Source organism: Megascapheus bottae, chromosome 6, assembly GCF_031878675.1.
Source record: "Megascapheus bottae isolate mThoBot1 chromosome 6, mThoBot2.hap1, whole genome shotgun sequence".
NCBI lineage: Eukaryota > Metazoa > Chordata > Mammalia > Rodentia > Geomyidae > Megascapheus > Megascapheus bottae.
In genome coordinates, this window is record NC_143514.1 from 25,243,890 (window position 1) to 25,261,789 (window position 17,900).

The window sequence follows — 17,900 nt, forward strand, 5'->3', positions numbered from 1 at the left end:
AGAGACCAGGTACTAATAAGGGTAGTATAAATCAAAGTAAACTTAGACATCAAAATCTTTGGTACAAACTGAACCACATCTTACACAGGGAAATATCACCGGAAGTTAGCAAAACCTTCTTGTGCACTTGAGTACCTATTAAGTGCATATATTGAGTTACGTGTTGGTACATTGTGAATAGCTCAGATGAAAGCCTTTTTTAACATAGGAAAAAGTAAAAAAAAGTATCTATGAAATCAGGGATGGTTTTTATAACAATTCATATCAATCACTGACGGATCAATTGAAAAGCGACAAGAAGATAGTTTGTTTTTGTTTTTAAACTGCTATAAAGAACCTAGGATTTAATATTTTGGGGGAGTGAGCTGGTATTTCCAAATTATAGTCTCAATTTCTTGTTTTTAAATTTTTAGTGCCAGTGTTGGGGCTTGGACTCAGGGTCTGGGCTCTACCCCTTAGCTTTTTCACTCGAGGCTGACAGTCTTCATACTTGAGTCATATCTCTGCTAGATTTTAGATAGCTAACTGCAGTGAGTCTCAGGGACTTCCCTGCCCAAACTGGTTTTGAACTTCCGATCCTCAGATCTCAGCCCCCTCCTCCGTCCCTAACAGCCTAGCCAAAGCCTTGGACTTTTGTTGCTCCATTTCAATTCACTGGTTAACTTTTATTTTCGAAAGCTGTAAACTTGTATTTTGTTTTGGTTAATAGAAGAATTCGTGGTGATTTTTGCACAAAAAGAACATTCCTCCTTCTGGAAAAGGAATCTCAGCAAATGTTTTCCGTGCAGTTAAGACGACTGGCACATTTCTAGAATACATTAACTAGTGAGATTCCACCTGCACTCACCCTCAGTCCGTCAAAACAAGGTTTGTTTTTCCCTCAAGCTAGGACTTGCAAGTCCCAAGACTCTCCGTACCGGTGGCCCCGGGCAGGGCTGGGTGAAGGTGCTGGGGTGGCCGCCTTTCTCCCACTGTTTAACCTGCAGCCGCTCAGCCCGGACTCACCTTCCCGCTCCGTCCCTTTCCCGCGCACCCCAGCGCGGCGCGCGCCCGGCCTCCGTTCCCTCCGCCCCGCTCCCCAGGCGAGCGCGCCCCCCGCCTCTACCTGCGCCGCGCGCCCACCTCCGGCACGCACTCGGCGGGCGGCCCGGGTCTGCGGGGCATGCGCACTGCGGCGCCACCGCCCTCTCCCCCCCCCCCACGCCTTCCCGCGGTAAAGTTATGCCAAGTATGTGAGGAACCGGCGAGGGCTAGCACCGGTCATGGGGAGCCGCCGCCGCCGTCGCCGCCGCCGCCAGCGCCGCTCTGTCCGCGGCGGGGCCCGGCTTAGGCGCTGAGGGCGATGGCGGACCCTCTGAGGAGGACGCTGTCCAAACTCCGGGAGAAGCGGGGTCTCCGTGGCGCTGGTGAGCTTGGGTTCCCGGCTGCCGCTGCAACGACGGCGGCGGCGGCGGCCTCCTTCAGGGCCGAGGGAGACCTCCGGGATCCCCCGCACTCCCCACTGCGCGAGCCCGCGGGCGGAGCGCCGCCGAGCCGGACGCGGGCCCCGCCGTCACCGGGGGCTCCGGGCCGCGGAGGGCGCGCCGTGCAGTCGGGGGCGCCGCGGCCTGGGCCGCGCGGCGGGCGGGAGGCCGCCCCGCCGGGCTCCCTGGGCAGCGGGGCGGAGGATGCCGACCGCGACGACGCGGACTACTACGAGAACCTGCCCGGCGGCGGCGGCGGCGGCGGCGGCGGCGGCCCGTGGGCGGCGGAGCCGGCGGGGGCGGAGCGGCGGCCCCCGCCCTCCTCGGACGCGGGCTCCTCCCCGGGGGCGGAGGGCGGCCGCCGGGAGACCGGCAGGCTGCAGACCCAGTTGCGGGAGGCCTATCATCTGCTGATCCAGGCCATGCAGGACCTGCCCCCGGACTCGGGCACGCGGCGGGGCGGCAGGGGCCAGGCGCTGCGCAGCGACCCCGCGGGCGCCCAGGCGCGCGGCCAAGCTCCGTCCCCCCGCCGCGCGACCGCCCGCCGAGCCGGCCCCGGAGGCTGGGAGCAGAGCGGCCGCGACCGCCCATCGCAGCAGGTGTCCCCGCCCTGGACGCCTTCTAGGGAGCCGGAGGGTGGCCGTCTGCGGACTCACCGGTGGCAGCTGCCCCGTAGCCGAAGCCTGGAGACTCTGCAGGTGGGCGCCAGGCCGCCTCCGTTCCAGCGGTGGTCCAGCGACAGCTGGGTCAGGTGCAGCGCGCGCGGGGACCGGGACGAGCCCCCGCCACGTGGAGTCGGGATGGACGGCTGCGGCCGCGCCGCCGCGGTCCGGGGCCGTCTGCCTCTCTGCCCCAAGGATCCGGTTCGCTCCTCGGGGAGCCCTTTCGGGAACCCCGCGGGGTTGACGGTTAGGCGCGACGCCGGCGATCGCCAGGAGGATCCCCACTTGCTCAAGCCACCCGCGGTGACGGTGAAGAAGCTGCAGAAGTGGATGTACAAAGGGCGCCTGTTGTCCCTCGGCACGAAGGGTCGTGCCCACGGGGCGGCCCCCAAAGTCCCGGGGGCGCAGGCAGCCCCTGCCCATCTGGGCACTTTGCAAATGCCTGAAAACCACGTCCTGTCGGTGCCTCCGGACCAGAGAATCACACTGACAGGTAGGTGGTTTTGCAGGCGGCGTGTCACCCGGCCAGCCCCGCTGTTTACCAGCGCGCTCCTGCTCGCGGTGAGGCGTGTTTTTGCGGGTTGCTAACGCGACTGTCCCGAGGTGTCTGGTCAGTAGCTGCAGAAAACGATTTCTGGGTAGAAAAGTAAAAGCTTGAATTGTTTTCGCTTTATTTTTGTTTTCTCTTTAGCACGGAGGTGCCGGCTGCCTTAGCACAACAATGGGTGAAGGTTTAAGTTCTCTGTTTTGGTTAGGGTTGAGATGGGCGGTGCCGCCTTGGTTCGTTTCTGTAGCTTTAGGCAATTCCGGGAGACTTTTTGTGGAGTTTGTGAATTTGAATTTGATCCAAGGTAGATTTTACAGACTTCATAAACTGTCATTTTTTCATTATACCAGCAACCATCATCATCATCATCACCTTCTCCTCCTCCTTCTTCCCCCCTCTCTCTCCCTCTCCCTCTCTCTCCTTCTCTCTCCCTCTCTCTCCCTCTCTCTCCTTTCCCCCCCCCCCCTCCCGTCCTCGGTATTCACACACACAGATAGTCACACATGCACATGACTAAAACAAATCAAATATGTAATTTTTTTCTTGTGGAAAAATCAAAGATGGTTCATTTTAATCAAAAGAAACAGGTCCCTCGTGTGCTTTCTTTAGAAAGTACAGCTATTTAAAGTCATATATAAACTTGAAGAAATTATTTGTAATAGAACTAAATTAAATTAGCTTTTTCTAAAAAAGTTTATTTCCTTCTACAGTTATGCTCCTTATTTTATATGGACATGATTCCTTAATCATGGGAGGTTTTGTTTCTTGATTTTAGAAATCTCTTCATTGTTTTGTAGATATCAAAAAAATCTTTGTGAAAGAAACTGAGCCAAAACAATGTGCTCCTTGAACTACATTCTTAACTAGAAAGTCTTTTAATGAATATAAAGCCTTCCATGTTAGTACTTTAAAAAATACTAAATGATAAAATACAAAAAAAAATTGGTGGCATCTCTGGCCAAAATGAACAAATCTCACTGTACTTGGTTAGGACTAACTTCATGTAGCTAATAGATACAAAACAGTTTGGAGAAACGAAGTTCACAAAACTGCTTGTGTGATGAAGATAAATCAATGATTCATCGAAAGCATATGTGAAGTTTTTTGAAAAGTTGCAAAGCATATGAATATACTTGCCAAATTTTGTCTTTAGGTTCATTCTATTTCTCTTCCAAGAGTGAAGTGTTTTAATCCTTTACTGTATTTATGGTTACCGTATTTTACTTCTTTTGAACTAGGTTAATTTAACTTGTTGAAGACAGCTGAATTTCAGCCATAGTAAACAATTATATACGCATATATATAATATACAGCTTTAGCCTATTTCTTTTTGCCCATTTACTATATAATGGCTTCTGATGTCCTCAGTAATAGTGTAAATATTCAAAAATTTAACATATAATAATAGTTCTCTAAGACTGAAATTATTATTTTTTTTTTGGTGGGTCATGGGGCTTGAACTCTGGGCCTGGGCACTGTCCCTGAACTCATGGCTACCTCCCCTCCCCTAGCCCCACTTCCTTTTTTCTAGTGATTAATTGAAGATAAGAGTCTCATGTTATTTAGTGCGGGGGCTGGCTTTGAACTGTGATCTTCAGATCTCAGCCTCCTGAGTAGCTAGGATTACAGGTGTGAGCCAACATGACCAGCTCAACTATGAAACTTCTAACAACTTTTTCCTCCTAGTCCTGGGGCTTGAACTCAGGGCTTAGGCATTGTCCTTGAGTTTTCTTTCTTTTTTTTTTGCATTTTTTTATTGTAATTAGTAAAAGGGTTACATGATATTTGCCAGATAGAAGGTGCATTAATTCACATACATTGATACCCTTTCACATGTCTTGGTACCCATATCCCTCCCCCCCCAAAATATCTTTTTTTTTTTGTGCCTGTCCTGGGTCTTGAGCTCAGGGCCTGAGCCCTGTCCTTGGACTTTCTCAACGCTAGAGCACTACCACTTGAGCCTCAGCACCACTTCCGGCTTTTTCCTATATGTGGTACCGAGGAATCGAACCCGGGTCTTCATGCATGCTAGGCAAGCACTTTAACCACTAGCTAGGCAAGCACTTTAACCACTAGGCCAAACTCCAGGTCCTCCTTGAGTTTTCTTAAGTCTAGCATTATGCCACTTGAGCCACAGCACCACTTCTGGCTTTTACTGTGTATGTGTTACTGGGGAATCAAACTTGGGCTTTAAGCCTAGTCCTGGGGATTGAACTCAGGGTCAAGGTGCTTTCCCTGAACTTTTTGGGCTCAAATCTAGCACTCTACTACTTGAGCCACAGTTTTACTTCCGGCTTTTTTGTTAGTTAATTGGAGATAAGAGTCTAATGGACTTTCCTGTCCAGGCTGTCTTCAGACTGTGAACCTCAGATCTCAAGACTCCTGAATATGAGCCGCTGGTGCTCAGCTCAGCTAAGTTTTGAGAGAGTTTCCTTAAAGCTAAAAGACAAAGGGTAGGCCGGTTAAAGTACTTGCCTAGCATGCATGAAGACCCGGGTTCAATTCCTGGGTACCACATATAGAAAAAAAGCCGGAAGTGGTGCTGAGGCTCAAGTGGTAGAGCTCTAGCCTTGAGAAAGTCCAAGGACAGTGCTCAGGCCCTGAGTTCAAGCCCAGGACTGGCAAAAAAAAAAAAAAAAAAAAAAAAAGACAAAGGGTAATTCCTAGAATAGGTGTGAATACTTAATAAAATTAATTGCTGTACTCATTTTAGATTTAAATGTTTACTTCAAATTGATGTTGGGGGAGGGTCAGTATTGGGTTTGAACTCAGGATCTCACACTTGCTAGGAATACACTTTAGTATTTGAATCACACCACTAGTGCTCTCTTGAATTTTGCTTTTGGTGTGTTAATCTAGTACAGTGGTATAGTGTATAGTAGCTTACCCAAGGCTCAGAGTTTATTCTAGCATGAAAAAAAAATGATTAGAAAGGCTTCAGGTGAAACAGTTCATTCTTGGTTGTGAAAATGTTAAATATCCTTAAAAAAAGGCTTATATCACAGTTTATGAATTAAACTATTCTCACAAAGTAAAATTATATTTGGAATTCATTATATAGGCTATCTATAGAATGAGATTAAGATCCCTACTATAGGAATTTAAAAACATTTTGAGACCATATGACAAATGAAAGCCGAAATGATTTTCTATTTGATTTCTGGCTCCCATTAAGAACAATTAAAACTCTTGATGGCAGTGATTTGATGCATTTAAGTACTTTGTGTTCATAGATTGGCCAATTTGTTCTTAATTGAGATGATTATTTAAGAAATCTGAAGTCATTACTATAGCAAATATTATCAAGTTTCTGCAAGCCTTAAGATTATGATGGAATCATAATTTATTTGCCAACTATAGTTCCTTGTAAATCTTTTATTTTTATTTTTTGTCAGTCCTGGGGCTTGAACTTAGGGCCTGGGCACTGCCCTTGGGCTTCTTCCTCAAGGCTAGCACTCTACCACTTGAGCCACAGAACCACTTCCGGCTTTTCTATGTATGTGGTACTGAGGAATTGAACCTGGGTCTTTGTGCATGCTAGGCAAGCACTCTACCACTAGGCCAAAATCCTGGCCATCACTGTAAATCTATATAAATGAGCTTTAATTAGCATATAATTCTCAAAAATATGTTCGAACCACCAGGTTGAGCTATTTAAGCCTTTTGTCGTTTTAAAACATAGCCTCAGGCTGTGAGTTTGGTCTAGTGGTAGAGTGCTTGCCTAACATGCACAAAGACCCAGGTTCAATTCCTCAGTACCACATACATAGAAAAGCCGGAAGTGGTTCTGTGGCTCAAGTGGTAGAGTGCTAGCCTTGAGGAAGAAGCCCAAGGACAGTGCCCAGGCCCTAAGTTCAAGTCCCAGGACTGGGGAAAAAAAAATGTAGACAATTCTTTTAAGGTAGTACTAAGTTTGAGCTTGCTATTCTAGAAGCCTTTTTCTTTTTTTTTTTGAAAAGTGCCACAGAAAATTGGAGTGGTTGGTAGCTAGAAAAACTTTGAAAATTGCAAGTTCAGCAGAAAGTCATTTGTTGATTTGGAAGTACTATTATTCTAGATCAGTGATTCCCAAAAGATGTCTATTTTTTTTTTTTAGAATCATTTATACTGTTTTTTAGACCCTTGTCACTGAAAGAGTGCTTCACTGTTTTAGAGCAGTGCTTTTTAAACACAGGGATTTCCAAAAATCTTGTTGATATCTTGCATATTCGGTAAGTGTGGTCTAGACTTGAGAAGCTGCCTTCTGATAGTGTAGCTAGATACTGCTGGTTGGCAGGCCACACTTTTTTTTTTTTTTTTTTTTTTAAGTATTATAGTCCTAGAATTTTCACCTCGTAAACATTTTCAAAAAGCTTCTCCCTTATTCTAATACTTGTCAAACTAACTCCTGTTGGAGCAAAGTACTTGAATTTTCTCCTTCAGTGTTTAACGTATGAATTAATATTTGATGAATTTGAGCAGTGCCTATCATATTTGTTTTATTTTGTACCGATAAATATCAGTGAAGTTTTATAATCTGCTTGAGAGGAGGCCATGTCATATAGTTGCTGGTGGTGAGTAGAATAGAGAGATTCTGGGTTTCTGGTCTGACTACCATTTATCTTGTGACTCACCCTGTACAAGTTACTCAACCTTATGTGGCCTCAGTCCTCAGGTTAATGTAGGGATAAAAAAAAGATAATGGGTTTGGTTCCCTGCCTGGTGTTTAGCTGAATACTGCCTTGCCCAGGCCATTAGAATTCTGGATGGGGAATGAGAAGATCCGGAAGTTAAGGCGTGCTGCTTTGTGGATCCTTGGGAGTTGAGCTAGAGAAGCCCACTTTAGGGGTACTTATGTATTCTGCTCATCTTTTGTGCTTCTTTTGCTTGCTTCTTCAGTCACTTTCGTGGGATTGAAAACAAACGCAAAGTTTTCTTTCTACATTCCTGTCTCAAAAGCAGGCACAAAGCTTGTTTAAGCATTTTTATTGTGAGTCACAATGGAACAAAAATGAAAGAGAAAAAAAGTGCTTCTTTCCTTTTCATTCTACTCCCTACTACCTCCTTTTAGATTTATGGGTAGGTAAATGTGTATGTGTATACACATGTATATGTAGTACTATATGTAATTGTATATAATTGAATTATATGTAATATAGGAAACTAAAAAATTAAAACATTAAAATATCAAATATAGATTTGAAACTTCAAAAGAGAGAAAGGAAAAGCAACAGCTTATTTGTGCAATAGCAGTTTTAAATGATGAAAAAGTGTAGATGATGTGTACTTTCAATGAATTTGCTAATGTTTTTTAGCTGGAGGCAGTAGTTAAATACTCAGTATACTAAGTCATCTAGATCTATTACAAAATAATGGTTGAAAAAAGCAAAATTGACCAGAGCAATTCACTATGTAGAAATTTTTCTCAGTGAAAATCCTTGCAGAAACACCCACTTCTGCCTTGTTTTATAGATTTTTCAGAATATATGACTTAATTAGAATTCAAAAATTATTAACAGGGCATGGGAGTTTGGCCTAGTGGTAGAGCCTAGCATGCACGAAGACCCAAGTTTGATTCCTTAATACCACATACATAGAAAAAAGCCGGAAGTTGTGCTGAGGCTCAAGTGGTAGATCTCTGGCATTGAGAAAGGAAAGTCCAAGAACAGTGCTCAGGCCCTGAGCTTAAGCCCAGGACTGGCAATAAAAAAAAAAAAAAAAAAAAATATATATATATATATATATATATGTAAACACATGGCAGTTAGAAAATAAGGACTTTCTTGTCTTGTAGCTTTGCATATTTATTTTTTGGCATTATGGTACTGGTATTTGAACTTACAAGGAAAATGCTCTACTATTTCAGAGGCGTATCCGTTCTCTCCCCTCCCCCTCTCTTTTTTGCTAGTCTTGGCCAGAACAGACCTCAGGGTTTAGGCTACTGTCCCTGAGTTTTTGTGTTCAAGGCTAGCACTCTACCATTTGAGCCACAATTCCACTTTTGGCCTTGTGGTACTTAATTGGAGATAAGAGTCTCACTGGCTTTCCTGCCTGGTCTGGCTTGGAACTGAAATCCTTAGATCTCAGCCACCTGAGTAGCTGGGACTATAGGTATGAGCCAGTGATACCTGGTTTGCTTGATTATGTATATATTTGTTTATTTTTTTGGGGGGGTAGGGTTTCACTTTTTGCCGCTGCTAGTCCAGACCACAATCTTGGTATCTGTGCTTCCTGCCCTAGCTAGGATGAGAGAGTAGTGCCACTTTGCCCAACTTTTCTTTTAGATATGAGGCCAGTTTACCTAGGATTTGACCTTGGTAGGGGGGAGGGTAATGGAGACCAAGCCATGTGAAAGGGTATCAATGTATGTGAATTAATGCACCCTCTATCTGGCAAATATCATGTAACCCTTTTATTAATTACAATAAAAAATATAAAAAAAAAAGATTTGACCTTGGACAGATTTTCTTGATTACAGCCTCCTGAGTAGCTAGAATTACAGATATGAGCCACTGTGTCTGCCTTATTTTTGTATTTCTTCTGTCTTCAAAAAAAATACACACAAAAGGTTACTAAATCTCCTAAATTTATGTAAAATGAGATAAGTATTAATTTTAGCATAAAAAAGGAAAAGACTTGCAGATAGTTGTCTATTCATGTGAATTTATATTTGCCTCTGTCAGGTTAGCTGAGATAAAAATGCAGTAATTTGTAAGTACTTGTTTCCAGTAAAGTTTACTGCATTTAATAGTAATGTTCTTTAATTCTTTTTCTTTTGTTTTTGTTTTTTCTTTTGCCAGTTCTGGGGCTTGAACTCAGGCCCTGAGTTCTGTCCTTGGACTTTTCTCAAGGCTAGAACTCTACCCTTGAGCCACAGCACCACTCCAGCTTTTTTCTGTGTAGGTGGTGCCAAGGAATGGAAACCGGGTCTTTGTGCATGCTAGGCAAGCACTCTACCAGTGGGCCAAACTCTCGGCCCTAATGTTTTTTAATTCTATTTCAGTAACACATAGGTCAGAGAGCCTTCAGTAGAAGAGCTCAGGAATAGTGCCCAGGCCACAAAGTTCAAGACACATGACTGACAAAACAACAATAAAAACAAAAAACCCCAACACCACCCAAAAAAACCACAAAAAACAAAATATGTTTTAAGAGCTGGATACTAGTGGCTCACGCCTATAATCCTAGCTACCCAGGAGGCTGAGATCTAAGCATTATATTTTGAAGCCAGCCGGGGCAAGAAAGCCCATGAAACTTTTATACCCAGTTAACCATAGGAAAACTGGAAGTGACACTGTGGTTCAAAGTGGTAGATTGGTAGCCTTGAGCAAAAGACCTCTTAGGCACAGTGCCCAGGCTGTGAGTTTAAGCCCTACAACTGACAAAAATAAACAGAATTTGAGTGTTCTGAGAGATGTCTGAGAATGAGATAAGATACAACATGGCTCAGATAGTCATTATGAATTACATAATTTTTTGCATTTGTAGTTGTGTTTAAAGTATATCTATGTCCTCTGTGTGTCTGACATTCTATTAAATGAGAGTTGGAATTAAATGTGAAATGCCCTTAGCAAAAGCATATTGTCACTGAGAGTCCAGAAGTGCCAGTGGATTGCTGAGTCTGTGGTTGATTTTAACTTTAAACATAAAGGAGATAAAGATTCTTAAATCTGTAGGTTTTCTTTAGTTAAATTAAATGGAAAAAAGCAAGAAATTTATATTTATTACATGCTTAAATGGTAAATACTGGAGGGAAGAGATGGCAGTCCCCAAGCAATAGTAGTGTAGGCATGCTCCTATAACATTTGGAGTTGGAAGAGTTTGAGTCCTGCCTCTCCCATTACCAATAAAGTATCTTAGATAAATTAGTTTACTTTTCTCTGTAGGACTTCATAGTTTCCAGTGTATCAGCAGTGACCTTATAGGATAAAATGGGATGATATTATTCTAATTCAGAGAGGGGGGGCTATTCTCTACTATGGTAGCATAGTATAGGAAAGTGGTTAAGTGTGTTTTTTATGATTAGGAAGGCTTAATTTTGAATACTAAGATCATATATGTCCAGGATTGTTGAAGAGCTTAAATGAAATTAGGGGCTTCTTCACTGCTTTGTCTTTCCTGATTGGCCATAGTTTGTTAAGTAAATAAGTATCTAGTATAGTAGGAGTTGATGAGAGTTTCATTTCTTCCTGAACTAATTAAAACATGAACTCCAATCTATGTTTAAGATATATATATACTTCTGTCGATACTGGGGTTAAAAATCAGGTCCTTATACTTGCTCTTAACCATGCCCCCATCCTGGATTTTTGCTGTTATCTCGGGAATAAATCTAACAGTTTTTTTTTTCCTGCTGGCTTTGAACTGGTATCCTCTAGATTTCAGCCTCCTGAATAATTATAGTTGCAAGGCATGAGCAAGCCACATGGCTCTACTAATTGTTTTGTTTTTATTAATCTGCTTGGTAGGATATGTTTTATTTTATTTTATTTTTTTGGTGGGTCATGGGGCTTGAACTCAGCCTGGAAGCTGTCTCTGAGCTCTTCAGCTCAAGGCTACCAACCTACCCTTGAGCCAAGCCTCATGGCCCCTTTTCTAGAGGTTAACTGGAGATATGAGCCTCAGGTTCTTTTGTACCCGGCCTGGCTTTGATCCTTGATCCTCAGATCTCAGCCTCCTGAGTAGTTAGGATTATAGGCGTGAGCCACCATACCCTGCTATTTAATTTTTATTTTTTGTCAGTCATGGGGTTTGACCTTAGGACCTGGGCACTGTCCTTGCGCTGTTTCATTCAAGGCTAACACTCTAACCGTTTAGAGCAATAGCACCACTTCCAGTTTTCTGGTGCTTAATTGGAGATAATATTCTCACAGACTTTCCTACCTGGGCTGGCTTCAAACTGAGATCCTCAGATCTCAGACCCCTGAGTACCTAGAATTACAGGAGTGAGCTCCCCAGTCCCCAGTAGGATACATTATTTTAAAAAGGATTTTTTTTAAAAAACAAATTTACACACACACACACACACAAACACACACAAACACACACACAAAACCCAAATTTACAGTTTTCAAAGGGCTTTCTTTCCAGTGCAGGGAGGTTATGGAAAAGCTTAATTATACATTTAATATATTTTTTTTTTCCTGGGCTTGAGCTCAGGGTCTGAGCACTGTCCTTGGGCTTTCCTCAAGGCTAGTGTCCTACCCTGAGCCACTGCACCACTTCTGGCTTTTTCTGTGTATGTGGTACCGAGGAATCGAACCCGTGTCTTCATGCATGCTAGGCAGGCACTCTTACCACTAGGCCAAACTCCCGGCCCACATTTAATAAATAAATATTTATTTATTTATTTATGGCCAGTCCTGGGCTTGAGCTCAGGGCCTGAGCACTGTCCTTGGACTTTTTCAAGGCTAGAGCTCTACCACTTGAGCCTCAGCACCACTTCCAGCTTTTTTCTATGCATGTGGTACCAAGGAATCGAATCCGGGTCTTCGTGCATGCTAGGCAAGCACTCTACCACTAGGCCAAACTCCCGGCCCCACACATTTAATATTTTTTTTTTTTTGCCAGTCCTGGGCTTGAGCTCAGGGCCTGAGCACTGTCCTTGGGCTTTCTCAAGGCTAGAGCTCTACCACTTGAGCCTCAGCACCACTTCCGGCTTTTTTCTATGTATGTGGTACCGAGGAATCGAACCTGGGTCTTCATGCATGCGAGGCAAGCACTTTAACCACTAGGCCAAACTCCCGGCCCCACATTTAATATTTTTATAATAATATTTTGTTTAACATTAAGCTCCTCATAGCTTAATGTGTTCTGTCATTCTATATTACATCATTTTTTATTTGCTCTAACACTAAGATGAATCAACCCTTCCCCACTCAAAGTGGTATTCTAATTTATAAACATGACATGATTTCTATAAATGGGGTTTTATTTTAATTATGTATGTATAGTGAGTTATATTAATAAGTACATGTGTAGCTTATTCACTGCCATTGAAGCCTGTTTAATTCACCTCTTTGGGAAGTATAAAACTTTCCTATTTAGATGAAGTAATGTTGTATCTACATTCTTAAGAATTTTATCACATTATATTAACAGATACATTTATGTAAGTGTCTTCCATTGGATTTTGAATTTCTAATAGTTGTGTTGTAGTTGTTTATACTTACTCTGAAATAGCTCATTTATAATATGGGACCTCCTTAGGAGATTTTTACTTTCGTTTATGTCTTAGATATTTAGAACTCAAATTCTGTATAAGCTACTATACTGTATGATTAGGAAAACCAGTGTTATCATGAAATTTTATTAATCACTAGGAAGTAAAGTGATATGTTTGTTATGCTGTTAAAAATATATTTGAGGGACTGGGAGTTTGGCCTAGTGGTAGAGTGCTTGCCTAGCATGCACGAAGACCTGGGTTCAACTCCTCTCTACCACATACATAGCAAAAAACTGGAAGTGGTGCTGAGGCTCAAGTGGTAGAGCTCTAGCCTTGAGAAAGTCCAAGGACAGCGTTCAGGCCCTGAGCTCAAGCCCAGAACTGGCAAAATATATATCTATATATCTGTCTATCTATATATGTATAGATAGATATGTATATATATTTGAGCTGGGCACTGTGGCTCATGCCTGTAATTCTAGCTACTCAGGAGGCTGAGATCTGAGGATCAAGGTTCAAAACCAGCATGGGCACAAAAGGACCAATTAACCTCTAGAAAACGTGAAGTGGGCCTTGGCTCAAGCGTAGGGTGGTAACCTTGAGCTGAAGCTCAGGGGAAGCTCCCAGGCCAAGCTCAAGCCCCATGACCCTCTCCCCCCAAAAAATATATATTTGAAAAGAGTAGAATATTATTTGTGTTTTTCCAATGACTTCTGTTCCTTTTTTGCTGAGGGTAGGGGTGGGAGAAGGGTTGGGCTTGGGCTTGAGCTTTTTTTGCTTAAGTCTAGCTCTCTGCCACTTGAGCCACAGCTTCACTTCTGGCTTTTTGGGTGCTTAATGGTAGGTAAGAGTCTTGCATAGTTTCCCACTAGGGCTGGCTTAGAACTGCAATTCTCAGATCTCAATCACCTGAATAGCTAGTATTACAGGTGTGAGCCACTAGTATCTAGCATGGTCCTTTCAATAGAGACTTGAAAACAGAAGTAAAGGCAGACTATATACAAAGCATTCTATAGCTTTTTTTTAAAAATTAAGTTGAATGTAATTTTATTTTATTTTATTTTTATTTTTGCCAGTTCTGGGCTTGAGCTCAGGATCTGAGCACTGTCCTTGGACTTTCTCAAGGCTAGAGCTCTACCACTTGAGCCTCATCACCACTTCCAGTTTTTTCCTATGTAAGTGGTACCGAGGAATTGAACCCGGGTCTTCATGCATGCTAGGCAAGCACTCTACCACTACGCCAAACTCCCGGCCCCTCTATTAGCTTTTTATGAAGCGTGTTTTCCTTAGGTTAAACACTGCAGTTTTGTTTGTTTTTGTTTTGCCAGTCCTCGGGCTTAAACTCAGGGCCTGGGCACTGTCCCTGAGCTTCTTTTGCTCTACCACTTGAGCCACAGTGCCACTTCCAGCTTTTTCTGTTTATGTGATACTATGAATCAAACCCAGGGCTTCATCATACTAGACAAGCACTCTACCACTAAGCCACATTCTCCACTCCAGTTTTTCTCTTTTTTAAGACAGTGTTTATATATTCTTTTTAGAATTCTGGGACACATTGGCAGTCTGGGAATCATATTCACATGGAAAATCCAAAATTTTTTCTGGTTTAAGTTTGGTATCCAAATGTTATGAACATTATTTTTCTTTTTAGACATTTTAATAATTGATGTGGCATGGTTTTCCTGTTATACCAGGCATTATATTCCATTTTCTTTTCTTCTTTGAAGCAGATTTATTTGAAAATGTCTATGGGTCATCGATGAAGAGAAGAGAACTTGAAGACCTGAAGGATAATATTGAGTTCAGGAATCCTAGACCACTTAACAGCATCACGGTTTCAAAGAAACGCAATTGGCTGTATCAGAGTACTCTGAGGTCTCTAAATCTAGAAGAAAATAAGAAATTCCAAGACAGAAGTCCTTTTTCTATCCCTCCCATGTCACTACCTAGACATCAGCTATCACAGCCTTCCCTCAAGTCATCTGAGGAGTTCGATACATACATGATTTGTGATACTACAAACCCTTCATCATCAAGAAATGGTTCTTTTGACTCTAATGAGGAAAATGATGCAGATGATGAAGGAGAAATCTGGTACAACCCTATTCCCGAGGATGATGATGCCAGTGCCTTGTGTTTCCGTGAGGCAAATCCTACTGTTCTGAAGCTTCCTGCTCTGAGTTTGAGCATACTGTCTGACAATGACCCGGTAAAAGCAGAACATACTGAAGACATAGTATACTCTGATGAACACACAGGGGATATTCAGAGCTTGCAGTCAAATGGGATAAGTTCCAGAAATTCCACCCATTCTACAGAATTTATGCAGTTGTACAAGCAAAGGCTAGGACACAAAACCCAAGAAAGAATAATGGTGGAGAATAGTCTCATGTTGAAATCTGCTTTTTCAGGTAAAATAATTCTAGACCTACCTTTTCTTTCTTCATTTTTCAAATCTTTGATAATTGCTGAAGCTAAATTTCGATGTCTGTTTGTTATTTCTCAAGTATGTATTTTCTTTATAAAGAATTTGTTTTCATAAAAATAAAACTTTAGGGCCGGAAGTTTGGCCTATTGGTAGAGTGCTTGCCTAGCATGCACGAAGACCCAGGTTCGATTCCTTGGTACCACATGCATAGAAAAAAGCTGGAAGTGGTGCTGAGCTCTAGCCTTGAGAAAGTGTGAGGACAGGGCTCAGGCCTGGCAAAAAAAAAATTAAAAATAAAACTTTATATCTATCTTCCCCCCCTTTTTCCAACTTCCTTCTTTCTCTCATTTATTCCCTGCCCCCTTTTGTTCATTTTGCAGGAGTTGATTGAACTCAGGGCTATGTAGATGTGTTAGGCACTCTACCACTGAGCTACACCATTAGCTCTGTAAATATTGTTATATACATGATCATTTATTTTTTTAATCACAGACTTGATTTTGTAATCTAGTATGCTTTTTTAGCTCCTTTGTGACAAGACTTATTTTTCTCTTGGTTGTAAGATTCTCACTATGTTGTCTAAGCTGGGCTAGAATTTGAGAGCCTCTGCCTCAGCCTCTCAAATGCTAGGATTACAACTGTGAATCATAATACTCAATCAAATGTGTTTTTTATGTAAATATTATTTTGCTTCATATATTCAGTGTATCTTCAGTATACTAAGTAATTTGTTTGCCTCAGTCTCCTCATGAGCAAAGTAAAAAGAAAAAAAGAAATGTGTGGTAGAAGTAAAAAAATAAAAAAAAATTGCTAATGGTAGGTACTACAATAATTACAGAACCATAAAGGAAACAATTGAAGTTTGATAACTCAGGTTAAACTGTATACAACTGCTGGTAGTGAAGAATTTTTTTTCTTCCTCCTCCTCCTCCTCCTTTATTTTTCTTTGTTAAACAGGGTTTTGCTCTGTAGCCCAAGCCAAACTCAGACTTTTCTTCCTCCTACCTCAGCCCTCTGAGGATTTGGATTGCAGATATGCAACAGGTGTTTTTTAATTTTTTTTAATCTTTCATTTTTTAAACTCAGAGTCTAGGCACTGTCCCTTAGCTTTTTGCTCAAGGCTAGTGTTCTCCCACTTGAGCCACAGCTCCACTCTTGGCTTTTTGGTAGTTAATTAGAGATAGAGTCTTATGGACTTCTTTGCCCTGGTTAGCTTTGCACCATTATCCTTACATGTCTGTGTCTGAGTAGCTAGGATTTCCAGACATGAACCATGGGTACCTAGCAGCAACAAGTTTTTTTCTGTTAATAAAAAAAACTAGAACATTATATGCCTTTGTTTTTTCTTGTTTTCAGTTTTCTGATATGCTTCTGTTAGTTCCAGGAAACAGAAAAAAAGATACATTTGATAGTATAAATCACAGGTAGAATAGAAATCGGTTCTGTTTTATAGCATTTTAATTTATAGAACTCCAAATGATGTGGAATATTCAAAGATGTGAGGTGTAGCAGATGCTGTCAGTGCCTTCCCCCTGTATCTCTTGGGTTTCATTACTTGCTGATCAAAGGGAGGATGGAGGAAGCCCATTTCTGCACTCCAGTACCAGTGTCTCTACTGAAGTCACAGAATCTCTGTAAGGCTGCCTAAGTATGTTACTTAATCAGTTACTTGCAGGAATTACTAGTATGTGACTGTCCTTTTTTTTTTTTTCAGTAGCTCGTGGAACTTGAACTCTGAGACTTGTCCCTGAGCTCTTCAGCCCAAGGCTAATGCCCTATCCCTTGAGCCACAGTGCCACTTCCAGTTTTCTTGTGATTAGAGATAAAGAGTCTTTTGGGCTTTTTTAGTGCTCAGGCTGGCTTTGAACCTCCGTCCTCAGATCCCAGCCTCCTGAGTAGCTAGGATTACAGGTGTGAGCTACTACACTTGGCGCCACTGTCTTGTTTTTGAAAGTTTTCTCTTGCATTAAGCTCCTGTTTCCGATAAGTGGCAATAGGTTTAATAGTCACCTTGTATTTTCCCCTGATATTTTGTAATTAATTTGTTGTTGGCATTTCTGTATTTACAAGTAAATGACTTGAATTTAAATCTGTTTTTTAGTGATACTGGCAAGTAGGGTTAATATTAGATTAAGAGAAATAGTATCAGGCTTAATGGTACATGCTTGGTAGTCCCAACACTGAGGAAACTGAGGCAGGATGATTTCAAGTTTGAGGGCAGCTTGTGTAATATAACCTGAATCAAGAAAAGAAAAAACAAATGTTGGGGCTGCAGCTCCCTGGTAGGGTACTTGTCTGGTATGTGTAAGACCTTAGATTCTGTCCCATTGCCCAAAAGTTTGTGTTATATGATGCCAATTTTTAAAGAAATGCTTAGAACTATGTTTTTGTTTTCTTGGGACTGAAAGTAATTAAAACTTTTTTCTTTGTGAAGTTTAATTGTAGACCTATATTTCTTTTATAATCAGGATAGGGAGAAACATACTATATAAAGTAGTGGTTTGTTTGGGTGCCAATTGTTCACACCTTGTAATCCTAACTGCTCAGAAGCTGAGATCTGAGGATTGATGTTAAAAGCCAGTCTGGGCAGGAAAGTCTGTGAAACTCTTATCTCTAATTAACCACCAAAAGACTAAAAGTGGCATTGTAGTTTGAA

The 17,900-nt window shown here is 42.1% G+C and overlaps 1 protein-coding gene across 1 annotated transcript in view; it reads left to right on the plus strand.

The window, feature by feature from the left end:
• Positions 1-1,342: 1,342 nt before the first annotated feature.
• The window catches only part of Syde2 (synapse defective Rho GTPase homolog 2), a 29,054-nt gene continuing 12,496 nt past the window's right edge, over positions 1,343-17,900 (plus strand). Inside the window, exons 1-2 of the mRNA XM_090334502.1 lie at positions 1,343-2,618; positions 14,547-15,227. Coding sequence (XP_090190628.1) covers positions 1,343-2,618; positions 14,547-15,227 — 1,957 coding nt within the window. The remainder of the gene's footprint in view (positions 2,619-14,546; positions 15,228-17,900) is intronic.